A 12,488-nucleotide genomic window follows, 5' to 3' on the forward strand; every position below is an offset into this window, starting at 1 on the left:
TTATTGCTGCAGAGATCAAGTATATTATTATTATCATTATCATCATCATCATCATTATTATAATTGTTACATACATGTTAAAATTCTTATTTATAAAACATTACATATTAAAAACAAACAATATATTGTTTCCATGAGCAATCATTCAGTGTCCATGTTCGGCTGCTGTGCTTTTCTCTGCGATCACACTGTCTCTGCTCTTGAATCCACAGCAAGCATGCTGTGAGTTGAGGTTGTCAGGTCAGGTTTCAGGCTACACACCATCAGTGAGCTTCAGTCAATGCAAGAAATGCAAATTGGCAAGCCAGATGAAATCTGTAGGAACCATATATGCATATAACAACCTAGAATAGGTAATGTGTCAAAACCTATACTACAACAAACCTCTGTAAAAACTTCCATTTAAGATCTGGTTATTTGTGGTGAGAAGCTAAGGGGCTCAGTTTGCTGAAGACTACCTTGCCTGAGACCCAACAAATGGTTGCTTTACACAGGTGAACATCATAGTCTGATATAAAAATCTTAGGGTCTGACTATGCCTGCTAGACTCTAATGAGACATATTTTAAAGGACAGAGTTGTGTATATTAAATATTGGCACTTCTTATATACTAGTTAAGAAGAAAATCTAATTTTCACAGCATTAACATTTTAAAACATTTCTCCTACACAGGACAGAAATTTCTAGTGCAACTCCACTGAGCTATACTAGGGCAGATGTAACCTTTTATATTCAGACAAGAAATGGCAGTATGCTGTCAACAACACTCTACAAAAGACATAGACAAATGAATATTAATTGTAAATATCAGTAAACAGAATACAGCTTTGCAGTCATTTAATACAAGAATCTAGTATCTCCTCATAATCTTGTTTTCTTAAGTCCTTCCAAGACAGTTTATAACATGCAAGGAAAAAGACACTAATGATGATAACTGCTCCCCCAATCATATCATAGATGCTGGGGAAGATGCGTAGCACAAGGAGCTGAAGGATCATAGCTATCACAATCTCCAGATGCTGCACTGTGCTGACCAAGGCTGGATGAAATTTGTTCAAGGCATAATAGACACCCAGAAAAGCCACTGTGGAACATATGCAGATGCCCATGAGATAGCCCCAGCTTGTTCCATCCAGTGGAATTATTGGCTCTTGGAGGAAAAACATGGTGGAGGCTCCCCACACTGTTCCAGTCCAACCAAAGGTAAACAGTGCTGTCCACATGCTGACATTATCCTTAATGGACCTGTACACGATCATGGAAAGAGCTGTGGTTACGCCTGCCATAACTGTCATGGTATATCCAAAGGCCTCTTTCCAGATATTCAGCAGAGAATCTTCTTCATCAACAATGTTGGGGATCATGACCAGGCAAACACCAAAGATGCTACTCACTACAGTGATTACATCAATGTAAGCCATTCGCTCATCTACTAATAAAAATGCCAAGATGGCGCTGAAAACAGTGGTGGTAGCTCTCCACATTGTAGTCCCGTTGCTTGGGGGTACTATTGCAAAGGAAGTATAAGCACAGGTAATGGAAATAACGTTGCATACTCCATAAAAAAACAACCGCAGTCTGTATCCTTTCGGTCCAAAAGGTTCCTCATGGTAGTAGCACACAACTAAGACTGAAAACACTTGTAAAACAGAACGAATGAAGATCAGTTCTAGAGATGGCACTTTGGAACGATCAGAAGCAAGTCTAGTTATCAGGGCAACACAACCATGGGCCAAAGCAGATCCAAAAAGCACTGCCCAAGTCTTTCTGGACTGAAAAATGCTTCTGTCTACAAAACTTTGGCCTTGCCCACTCTTATTAGCTTCTGGCTTTTGTGGTTCCTGAGATGGGATGTCAATAGTGCCAAAGAAGGATCTTCCTCTCCGCTGGCCATTGCTCAGCAATCTTCTCTTTGGATTATCTTCCACAAAACTCTCAATGTCTTCATTTGCTTCTTCATACCCTTCCTCTCCTGGCTGTGGATAATGAGAAGTATATTTCACTGTCACTGTGTTAGGATGAATTTTCACTCGTTTTTTTACTGGATATTGTTTGGAAGGTGAAGTATCCATTTCCTCAGGTAACTAGGACTGATCACAAAGAAAAAAAAGCAAACAAAATATAATCATTTCAGCACGGATAAACCTGTTCTGGCTGCAATTTTGTACCATCTAGAAATTATTACTGTTCTATTGATGCCTTAGGTAAGCTGGGGTTGCTTGAGCAGACACCAGATTGAAAATATAAATAACCATTACAGAAAACCAGTGGTGACATGCGATTAGTATGCTGTGCTATAATCATTAATGCACATGCTATTATTAGACAATTTAGGCTTGGTGTTTACCTCCCCTGCAATACCTGTACCATTTTTCCTATGCTTTAATTTGTTATTGCAGTTCTAGAAACGGTTCATTCTGAAGGGCTCTTTACACTTAAGTAAAATATGGAGAGATTCCATTTTGACCCAGAAGGTGACCTTGTGATGGCTAGATACAGAAACCAGCTTTGTTACAGAATATGTCACAGTTTGGCCCAGCAGCTGTACACAGTTACACTGGGGTGTCATGGAGCATACGTTAACATTATATAGCTGCAGTGATATGTAGTTATCCAGCAGGTACATCCTAGAATGCTGTTTTTGTGTTCCAATATTATTTCCACTGCTGTTGATACTCGTTAGTAATGCTTTACCAGATTAAGTGTTTTTGTTGTTTATTTTAACACTTTTAGGCCACCTTTTTAGGGTCAAATGTGTCCAAAACAGGTTTGAAATGTAAAATTGAATCAACAGCACTCAAATCTATGAAATATGGCTTTGCTAACATAGCTGTCTCTGTAGTGGCTAAAAACCTTTAGGGTGAAGATGCCCTATATACACATCATCCCCAGTCCTATTCTTCTCTACCTATTTCTGTGCAATGCAACAACTTTAGGGATGGTAGCTTTTTCTGATGTTGTCATGTTGACCTGTGCTACCAGACCAATACTGATGTTCTTCAACAGTTTGGAATGCTAGTGTGATGCTACAGGTTATGTTGTTGCATGGGTGCATAAGTCAGCATGCTCAATCCTGAACATACAGTTAGTTAGTTAGTTAGTTAGTTAGTTAGTTGCAGGCACAGTAGCTCATAAACTCAGGTCTAAAATTTGTAAGACTAACTTTCGAAACATTGTACCGATGCTGCTAGCTAAAATGGTTCAAATGACAAATTTAATATTGCTTTCTTATTATGCAAACATGAACGAACTTAAGTCATCCATCTCATTCTCTAACCTTTCCTCCACCACCCCCCAACTGTATAGTGTTTACTTTTATGGCACAAGACGCATTGCCTTATAATTAAAATGTAAAACCAGTGCTTTTTTCTGGGGGTATGCAAGGGTATGCATACCCCTAAGCATTTTGTCCATTTACTGTATTTATTTTTCCAGATTTGAACTAAAAAATTGTGGTTTTCTTGAGGCAAAACGAGAGCACCCCTAAACATATTATTTTTTAAGAAAAAAAGCACTGTGTAAAACCATAGGATCATAGAATTGTAGAGTTGAAGGGATCCTCAGGATCATCTAGTCCAACCCCCTGCAATGCAGAAATCTCAACATGTGGTCTCCCATCCAATACAGTAAGTGGTTAGATTCTTAGACAGCAGATATGCTGAAAAATGAATCCCAACCTCAGTGCTGATGTAAAATACAGGGTGGGAATGACGTACCCTCAGAGCTAGTGAGTGCCAGTTGAAGAGATCTCAGCAGCATGGATACTCAACAAAACCAGAGATGAGAGAGTGTTCCTTCTAAGATATATGGCATAATTCTAGCTATAATATCAGCTGCTTGGTACAATTTTGTTGAAACTGCGGCACTCAAAAGTTGCTCTCTGGTATTTCCTATTCATGGTATGAAGAGATGACAGCTTTAAAGTTACATGCCTACAAAAATACGAAGGACTTAAAATGAAACAAGGTTTTGCTGAAGCAGACACCAAATGACAGCTGAAATGTCATGCAAGAAGAGAAAACAATACAACAACCAAATAAGAGAAAATAAAATTTACCTCTTGTTTAGAAGCTGCTGAGTAAGTGATCCCTCAAAAATATACCATACCAAGAGATATTAAAGGAAGAAAATATGCTCTCCAGCATCTGATAGTGTATCCATTCCTGTCTTTTAAATTTGAAGAAAACAGAGAATTGAGAATAGCTACCTGTGAATCCAGAAACACAGACCCAAATGTCAGTTTATGGAGTGTGCAGGAGGAATAACGTAGATTCTCTTTTGGTTACCGTCTCTTCTGTCTGTACATAAAAGCAATGAAGGGGAGAGAGAGGCTACAGCTAAAGAATCAAATGCAATGAACAGACCAGAAAAAGTGAGCATGCTCAGTAGAGCTCAAGGGCATTTGACAGCACCGTCACTACTAATTGTGGAGGGGAATAAATATTGTTCTTACTAGTAATCCTGCCAGTGGAGCATATGTTTTAGATGACACATTACAAGACTTTTGTGATCTCTTTTTGGTAATGGAAGAAAAAAGCCAATCATTTAAAATATAAACGATGCCTGCTTTTCATGACATGCATGGCTTGAACATTATGGTTTCCTCATCCTCTGCTGCAAAGACAGATTTTTAATTAGCATCTTAAACAGAGGATGAATATAACATAAAGGGGAAGGAACCCCCTGGTAACTGCTTTGGATTCATCCACATTCTGAGACATGATTTTATATGCTAATGTAGACGTTCTTACGCCTTATGTAAGTGCATTCAGTGAAAATAATTTAAAGTATAAGTGGTCCTACCTGATGATTGCTAGTTAAGTGTTTAATACAATGACTGAGATGACTAACTGCTCATTTATAATGCTGGAATCCCACTGATATAAGCAGGATTATAGCAGTGGTCAGAAGTTCTATCAAAAAGCCTGAAATTTAGGGGGAAATGTACTGACTGATCAATGGGTGAAGTCAAACTACAGTGTGACATCCACAGGGCGCAAGCCAGGGCAATTTGTATCGGAGGTCACCTTGCCCAGGTGACAAGACCCTTCCCCCCTCAGCCTCACTTATGTGGTCCAGAGGAAAGCAGAGCAATACGTTTGGCACCAGCTTGGCTGCAGGAGCTGCTGAAAGGAGGTATGCAAGCAGGATCGTCTTTAGCAGATGTGGTGCCAGGGTGCAAATATCCACCCAGCGCCCCCAAATTACCACAGATAGTGGGGGAGGGGGTGAAGCTGTGCACTGCCAGCCATATGGTTGGCAGGGCGCAGCTTCCCTCCCAAGCCTCTGCGGGGATTGCTCGCCTGCAGCGGCATGGGGGAGAGTTGCGCCCCACCAACCATATGGCTGGCAGGTACGCAGCTTCCCTCCCAAGCTTCCTTGGGAGGAGAGTGGTCCCCACAGAGGCTTGGGAGGGAAGCTGCATGCCCGCCAGCCATATGGTTGGTGGGGCGCAGCTGGTGGGTGTGCAGGGAAAGGGGAGGCCGCCGGCAAAGCCGCACAGCTCCCCCACTCGCTGGGGCGCTCCTGAGAGACCGGCGCCCTGGAGCAACGCATCACTAAGCCCTATGGGAAAGACGGCTCTGTATACAAGGTGTCATCCAACCATCTTAGGGACTCCATTCTGTATTTGTGTAGGGCTTACTCCTTAGCCTTTTCTTCTCCCAAAGATATTCAGCAAGGCAGCAAAGGTTTAGGATCAGAGCTTTCCTTCTCCTCAAAGGTGCCCCATCTCCCCCTTATTTCCCTTTACAGCAAGTGCAGAAGGTGCCTTCTTGACCGTTGGACCCATTGTTGGTTTCATCCACTCAATCCTCTGGAGCCTATCTTCGCAGGTAGGCTCCAGAGGGTTTGAGACCCATCGGCTAGCCACACCTGGTTCAGCCAGTCAGTTGAAGCTGCTCCCAGGGTGTGGCTGACAGCTTTTAGGGGCTATAGGTTAGAGCTGAGTGCAAGATGAGGACCCAAGGTGGACAAACTACCCAAGAAGGAGCACAATGTGCCCCCCACCAAAGGTACTATCCCTCCCCCAACACCTTATATACCCCACTAACAGAGTGGAACAATATAATCATTGGATGATATTCAATATTATATTATAATCAATGGACGATAAGCCATCCATTTGGAGTGTGAGCAAAAAAGGCATCAAAAATGCTAGATGAAGGTAGAAAAGTTCAGACAGACAGCAGTACAGCTGAAATTATCAGTTTAGAAGTACTACACTTCAAAATAATTGATGTCTCTTATGAGACTTCTCCACTGAGTGCTTTGCTGGCAAACATCCAATTTCTGTTAAAGGGCAGCTTTTAGAAGCTTTGTGGTCTGCTCAACCTGTTGTAAACATGTAGGTTTGATTAGGTATTTGTTATTTACACATGACAGAGGCCCAATTTGCAGGTAACACTAAGCCAAACCATGTCTTAGTGCAAACAAGCAAATGTATGGGCTTCCAGAAGGGAGACTGCAACCATTTTGTTCCTTCCCATTCTGCTGATATACTAAGTCATGGTTTAGCTTAGCATCTAGTCAGAAACCAGGCTTGTGGTTCATACCCTCCAACATTTCTCCAATGAAAACAGGGACATCCTATTAAAGAATAATAATAATAATAATAATAATAATAATAATAATAATAATACCATTTATACCCCTCCCACTTGACTGGGTTGCCCCAGCCACTCTGGGTGGCTTCCAACATATATAAAAACATAATAAAACATTAAACATTAAAAAATTTCCCTATACAGGGCTGCCTTCAGATGGCTCAGGGGTCAGATTACTCCATAGCCTCCAACATTTCTCCGATGAAAACTGGGACACTCTAAGGAAAAGTGGGACATTCCAGGGTCAAATCAGAAACTGGGTCAGCTTCTGTAAATCCAGGAACCGAAAATCCAGGAATGGAAAATAGGGGCACTTGGAGGGTCTGGTGGTTTATTATCTCCCCACATAAAACACAAGCTGTAACCAATGTTTGTCTTATGCTGTACAGCACAGGTGGGGAATCTTTTTGGCCTGCTGGGCCAGATCCCTATCTGTCCCCACCCCCACGGGCCAACTTTGAAGGGGTTCTTGTTGGAAATGCACTGAAAAAGATATACCAAGAACTCTGGCGACAACTTTCAATTTAAGGAATAATTCCTACTCAAGAGTTGAGATGAAAAACGTGTATATTCTGCTAAGAATCACAGTTTGAAGCTAGTAGTAAATTTAATTATAACATGTAAGTACGATGGTTTTAAAGTAATAATAAGTTTGGATACAACGTTTAAGTACAGAAATAATGTAGTTTCAAATATGCAGTGATATGGTACAAAGGTACATGAAATACCAGTGCACAACAATTGTTTTATACAAGTCTCAATGGCAGTCAAAAAGAGTCCATATATATAAAAAAACAGCATAAAGAATAACGAATAAAGGATCAAATAGGGCCAAAACGGAGTATCCGGAGTGTGGATCAGATGTGCGACTCAGTAGTAGAGACCAGGACAGGGCCCTGTTTCGGAGTAAACACCTTCTTCAGCTCAGTTTTTTTGAGGACTATAAATCTGTTGGAAGTCTGTATCATTTAATTCTTTTATGTTTCCTTTTTCGACATGCGTCTTAGATAATTGACTCCAAGTTTTCTTGCGTTTCTCTGTGCATTACTCTGTGCGTAATGAGTTGTTTGGTAATGCTGAATTGCAACTCATTACCAAACTTAAAACCATGGAGAGACCTGGTCTGAACAAAGACATTGGATTCTTATCTCATTATACATGACTATGCCATTTTTCACCTTCTCACCCCTTGCCTTTTCCTGTAAGACCTATTGCAGTCGTTAAGAGTCGTCAACAGGCTCATCTCAGCTATCTGCCAATCTCCCATTCCCACCACCCTTCTGAGTAATACCCCTCCCCACCTTCTCACTATATAGAAGGATCTGGCAACTTCTGTTTCAGTGTATCTGAAGAAGTGTGCATGCACACGAAAGCTCATACCAAGAACTAACTTAGTTGGTCTTTAAGGTGCTACTGGAAGGAATTTTTTTATTTTGACTTCTGAGCAAGTAGTCATTGCACATGTACAAAAGCTAAAAATTAAGAACAAAGGATGTCTGTATCTTTAATAGTTGAATGTAAAAAAAAAAAAAAATCAGCATAGGTAGTCTCCATGCTCCGAGAAGCACTGTGGCTTGCCAAAACGCACCTATTCAAATTCGGTCTTGTGCAGACATCTACGGACCGTGCAATAGTCCTTTCTTCTAGAGGTCCTTTTCACCTTATTTCCAACCTTACCCTACTCACATCGGGGCACCGCAAATTAGTGGAGACGCACTCTAGTGCGATAGCCCACATCCTGCAATAAAAAAACACAACCTGAAGGGAAAAAGAGGTCTCGGGCACTAAAATGCTCAGCGCATGAAGATGCCAGCAGCGTGACGTGCAACCACATTGTACCGTATTTAAAAAGCTGCTTTTCAGCGGTCGGCGGGGGCGTCTTCATGCGCCGTGTGCACCCCGCCGGGGAAGAAGAAAAGAAAGCGCCCTCTGACACACTTAATAACAGCGTGAGGAGAGAAGCGGCGAGGCAGGCGTAACAGAAATATAAAGGGAGGCTGGGCGGGGCAAATGGCTGCTGCTGCTTCCACGCTTCAGGAACCTGGCCGCCTCATCCGCCCCCCTCCGCTCCGTGCGCGCATGCGTCCCCGCAGTCCACAGCCATGGCCGCCCTGCGGATCCTGCCCTTTCGGCTGCCGAGGGTTTCCCTGGCGTTTTCCCGCCGGCTCAGCAACAGCCCCCCTCGGCAAGCGCCCACGGTGCCCGAGCGCATCGAGGAGAAGCGTCGGGCCGCGCTGCTTGGCGGCGGCCAGGCGCGCATAGATGCACAGCACCGGCGGGTGAGCGAGAGAGAGAGCGAGCAAGGAAGCCTCTGGTTGGGCTTGCAACAGCTGGCTGTTCCTGGGCGACCCTCGGAGGGACGAAGGTCCCACACTCGCTTTCCTGACAGAGCGGGGACGCTGCCTGGAGAGTCTAGTTAGTTTAATATGCCCCTGCCCGTCTTCTAATAAGATGGGACAGGGGTCCGAGACCCTTTCCAGTGGCCCCCAATTTCAAATTGGGTTGTGTGGGGGCTACTTACAAACTACTATCTTCAAAGCACATTCGAAGCACAAATTTCCCTCCTCAACTCTGGGCACTGGAGTTGGTTAGGGGTAGCTGGGAATTGTAACTCTCTGAGGGTTAAACTGCAGTTCCCAGAATTGTTTTGGGGGGCGGGGAATGTGTGTGAAATAAGCATGGATGTGAGGTTAGCCCTGGTTCATCTTGTCTACTTAAGGCCACATATGTGAGGATTTGGAAGTACTTGCACAGGAATGCAAAGTTCCGAAGCCCCCATTAAAAGCACTATTTCCCAAATATTTTAAAACTATACTGACTCATTTCTCACATATTTTAAAACACTGATACACATGTGAAGTTACCTTCAGATGTTATCTACCTCTCCTTTAAATCAGAACCAGTGAAGGCGGTGAAGGTCCTGTGTGAGTGCCTGGAGGCTGTTGGAGGATGGATGGCGGCCAACAGATTGAGGTTGAATCCTGACAAGACAGAAGTACTGTTTTTGGGGGACAGGGGGCGGGCGGGTGTGGGGGATTCCCTGGTCCTGAATGGGGTAACTGTGCCCCTGAAGGACCAGGTGTGCAGCCTGGGAGTCATTTTGGACTCACAGCTGTCCATGGAGGTGCAGGTCAATTCTGTGTCCAGGGCAGCTGTCTACCAACTCCACCTGGTACACAGGCTAAGACCTTACCTGCCTGCGGACTGTCTTGCCAGAGTGGTGCATGCTCTAGTTATCTCCCGCTTGGACTACTGCAACGCGCTCTACGTGGGGCTACCTTTGAAGGTGACCCGGAAACTGCAATTAATTCAGAATGCGGCAGCTAGACTGGTGACTGGGAGTGGCCGCCGGGACCACATAACACCGGTTCTGAGAGATCTGCATTGGCTCCCAGTACGTTTCCGAGCACAATTCAAAGTGTTGGTGCTGACCTTTAAAGCCCTAAATGGCCTCGGTCCAGTATACCTGAAGGAGCGTCTCCACCCCCATCGTTCAGCCCGGACACTGAGATCCAGCACCGAGGGCCTTCTGGCGGTTCCCTCATTGCGAGAAGTAAGGTTACAGGGAACCAGGCAGAGGGCCTTCTCGGTAGTGGCGCCTGCCCTGTGGAACGCCCTCCCAGCAGATGTCAAAGCAATAAACAACTATTTTACTTTTAAAAGGCATCTGAAGGCAGCCCTCTTTAGAGAAGTTTTTAATGTTTGAAGCTGTACTGTTTTTAATATTCAGTTGGAAGCCGCCCAGAGTGGCTGGGGAAACCCAGCCAGATGGGCGGGGTATAAATAATAAATTATTATTATTATTATTATTATTATTATTATTATTATTATTATTATTATTATTATTATTATTATTATTATCCATTCTCATTTTCAGAAAGGGAAGGCAGCAATATAATGATTGGGGGTACCTAACTATGGATGCACAGAGGGAGTGTGGATAAATGTGAATCAGAAGCATATGTTTTGCAAAGTTCCTGGGATCTTTTTTTAACATTCTCATATTACGTATATAGATATGTCAGCAGATATATTATGGGTATATATTTTTTCTTCATATGTCTTCAGTTTGAGTTGTATTGTTGGAAATACAGAAAACAAAATATTCATCTGCACAACGTGATTAAGCTATTGGATTCACATCTAGATGGCCACTAACCTTGATAGCTCAAAAAACTGGATGTATTCATGAAGGATATATGTACCAAACATTATGAGTCATTATAACTAAATGGAAACATGGCTTGTGGGCACTTGGAAGAATTGGGCTGGCTGCTGCTGGAGACAGCGGTTGTGTTCAGATGTAACACTAAACCATGGTTTAGTATTACATGAGTGAACAGTTGCGGGCCGTGTGCTCCCTCAGCCTTTGCAATTGGAAGCTAGTGATAATCATAGCTAGTGGCAAATCTGGTTTGTGTGCAAACCATGGTTTTCTGGCTTTGGACACAATTCCAAGGTAAAGTTTGTTGCTAACTACAGTCAGAAGTTTCTGATTATAGAGTGCAAGGGGAGGAAAAAGTATATGAATTCAAGGCTTCAGGTTGCTAGCGGATGAAATAACCAAGTCATGGGATGACCCTGATGTGATCTGGCAAGGGAGTTTTATATTAACTGCCCCACCCCCTCAGCAGTTCAGTCTGTTGAGGAATGAATAATCACTTTGTAGATTGCATCCTGTAGCTGCATCTGTAATGCTGTAGATCATCAGAATCGTCACATGTTACCAGCCACCTTGCTTTGCTTTAATTCAGGGCAGACAGTTATGTCTTGAAGATCCCTTTGAACTTGCAGTGGAATTAGGAATTAATCTGAACTGTTTTCTGAGGCTCAAATAAGTATCTTAAAATAATTCCTTTCCCTACCATGTGTTGGATATTTCTTTCCCTACCATGTTTCGGAGACCTAAGGTAAAGCATTTATTTAAATAATTAAAATAGCTTAGTAATATTAAAATATAAGACAGTATCATAGAAACAGATACAACATAAAAAGTGTAATATCAAAACAGGAATTAAGTAATAACTTGGTCCATCCCTATGGGTCAGGGAAAGCTTGGGCAAAAAGATATTTATTTACAACTGAAGCAACTGACAGATGATGCTTAATCTGCATTTTTAGGGATGAAAGTACAGATTATAAATATTTCAGTCAATAAATAAAATAAGGGTATTCTACAGTGTAAAGGACACTGGCAAGAAATATCCCCTTTCAGGTGATGTTCTGCCTGTAATATTCTGTAGGATGTGTTACCACAAGTAAAATTTCTCCAGATGATTTAAGTGATCTTACAGATCTAGGCAGGGTCAGGTAGTCTTTCAGATAACCTGGCCCTGAGTTGTCCAGGGCTTTATATGTCACTAACAAGACCTTGAACATGACCTGGTAGTTTATTTGGCAGCCAATGCAGCCATTTCTGCAAAGGTCATTAGCATGACAAGATTACAAGTGGCCATGTGGCCAGTGAAGGTGATGGTGCCTAAATGACCCTTCTTTTTCCTAATGAAAGGTTAAACCAGAGGCATGTAATTTTCTTTCTTTTGTCGTTGTTGCTTGTAGCTTCTTTTACTATACATTTGCCTTTTATAAGGCTCTCTTTGAAGTGCTGCTTCTATAACATTTTCAGTGCTTGAATCAATATAAGATGAACATTTTTGCAGGCTTCTTAAGATTTTGAGGTGTGGGGGAATCACCATGACAATATGTGACAATTTATTCAGCAATTTATTTTTGTGTCTGATGCCTATTTATATATGAGCAATAATAATGGGGAAATTAAAATAGTTGGATGGTAATTTAGAGCCCCTGTCTCGCTTCTTAAAATGACTTTTGCATGTTGACTTAAATTTCTGCTGAGAATGAAATTTTTAGGAAATTAGAGAA

The 12,488-nt window shown here is 42.4% G+C and overlaps 2 protein-coding genes across 6 annotated transcripts in view; one reads left to right on the top strand and one right to left on the bottom strand.

Annotated features, from left to right (window-relative positions):
• On the bottom strand, nucleotides 1-9,401 carry SLC35G2 (solute carrier family 35 member G2). 5 transcript variants are annotated; one of them, XM_082221879.1, is made up of 4 exons: nucleotides 8,445-8,598; nucleotides 8,194-8,343; nucleotides 4,058-4,167; nucleotides 1-2,090 (listed from the first exon to the last, which is right to left on the bottom strand). In XM_082221879.1, the coding sequence occupies exon 4, from the start codon at nucleotides 2,070-2,072 to the stop codon at nucleotides 834-836; it is 1,239 nt and encodes a 412-aa protein (XP_082078005.1). In that variant the 5' UTR covers nucleotides 2,073-2,090; nucleotides 4,058-4,167; nucleotides 8,194-8,343; nucleotides 8,445-8,598; the 3' UTR covers nucleotides 1-833. The 5 variants fall into 5 exon arrangements, 4 of the variants coding, with proteins under 4 accessions (XP_082078005.1, XP_082078006.1, XP_082078004.1 ...); XM_082221880.1 differs by lacking the exons at nucleotides 8,194-8,343; nucleotides 8,445-8,598 and adding an exon at nucleotides 9,127-9,401; XM_082221878.1 differs by lacking the exon at nucleotides 8,445-8,598 and having other exon boundaries at nucleotides 8,194-8,382.
• Nucleotides 8,687-12,488, top strand: part of PCCB (propionyl-CoA carboxylase subunit beta) — a 20,115-nt gene continuing 16,313 nt past the window's right edge. The window contains exon 1 of the mRNA XM_082221834.1: nucleotides 8,687-8,884. Within this exon, the coding sequence (XP_082077960.1) occupies nucleotides 8,708-8,884 (177 nt within the window). The 5' untranslated portion in view covers nucleotides 8,687-8,707. The remainder of the gene's footprint in view (nucleotides 8,885-12,488) is intronic.

Source organism: Podarcis vaucheri (genome assembly GCF_965113315.1).
Source record: "Podarcis vaucheri genome assembly, chromosome: 5".
Classification (NCBI taxonomy): domain Eukaryota; kingdom Metazoa; phylum Chordata; class Lepidosauria; order Squamata; family Lacertidae; genus Podarcis; species Podarcis vaucheri.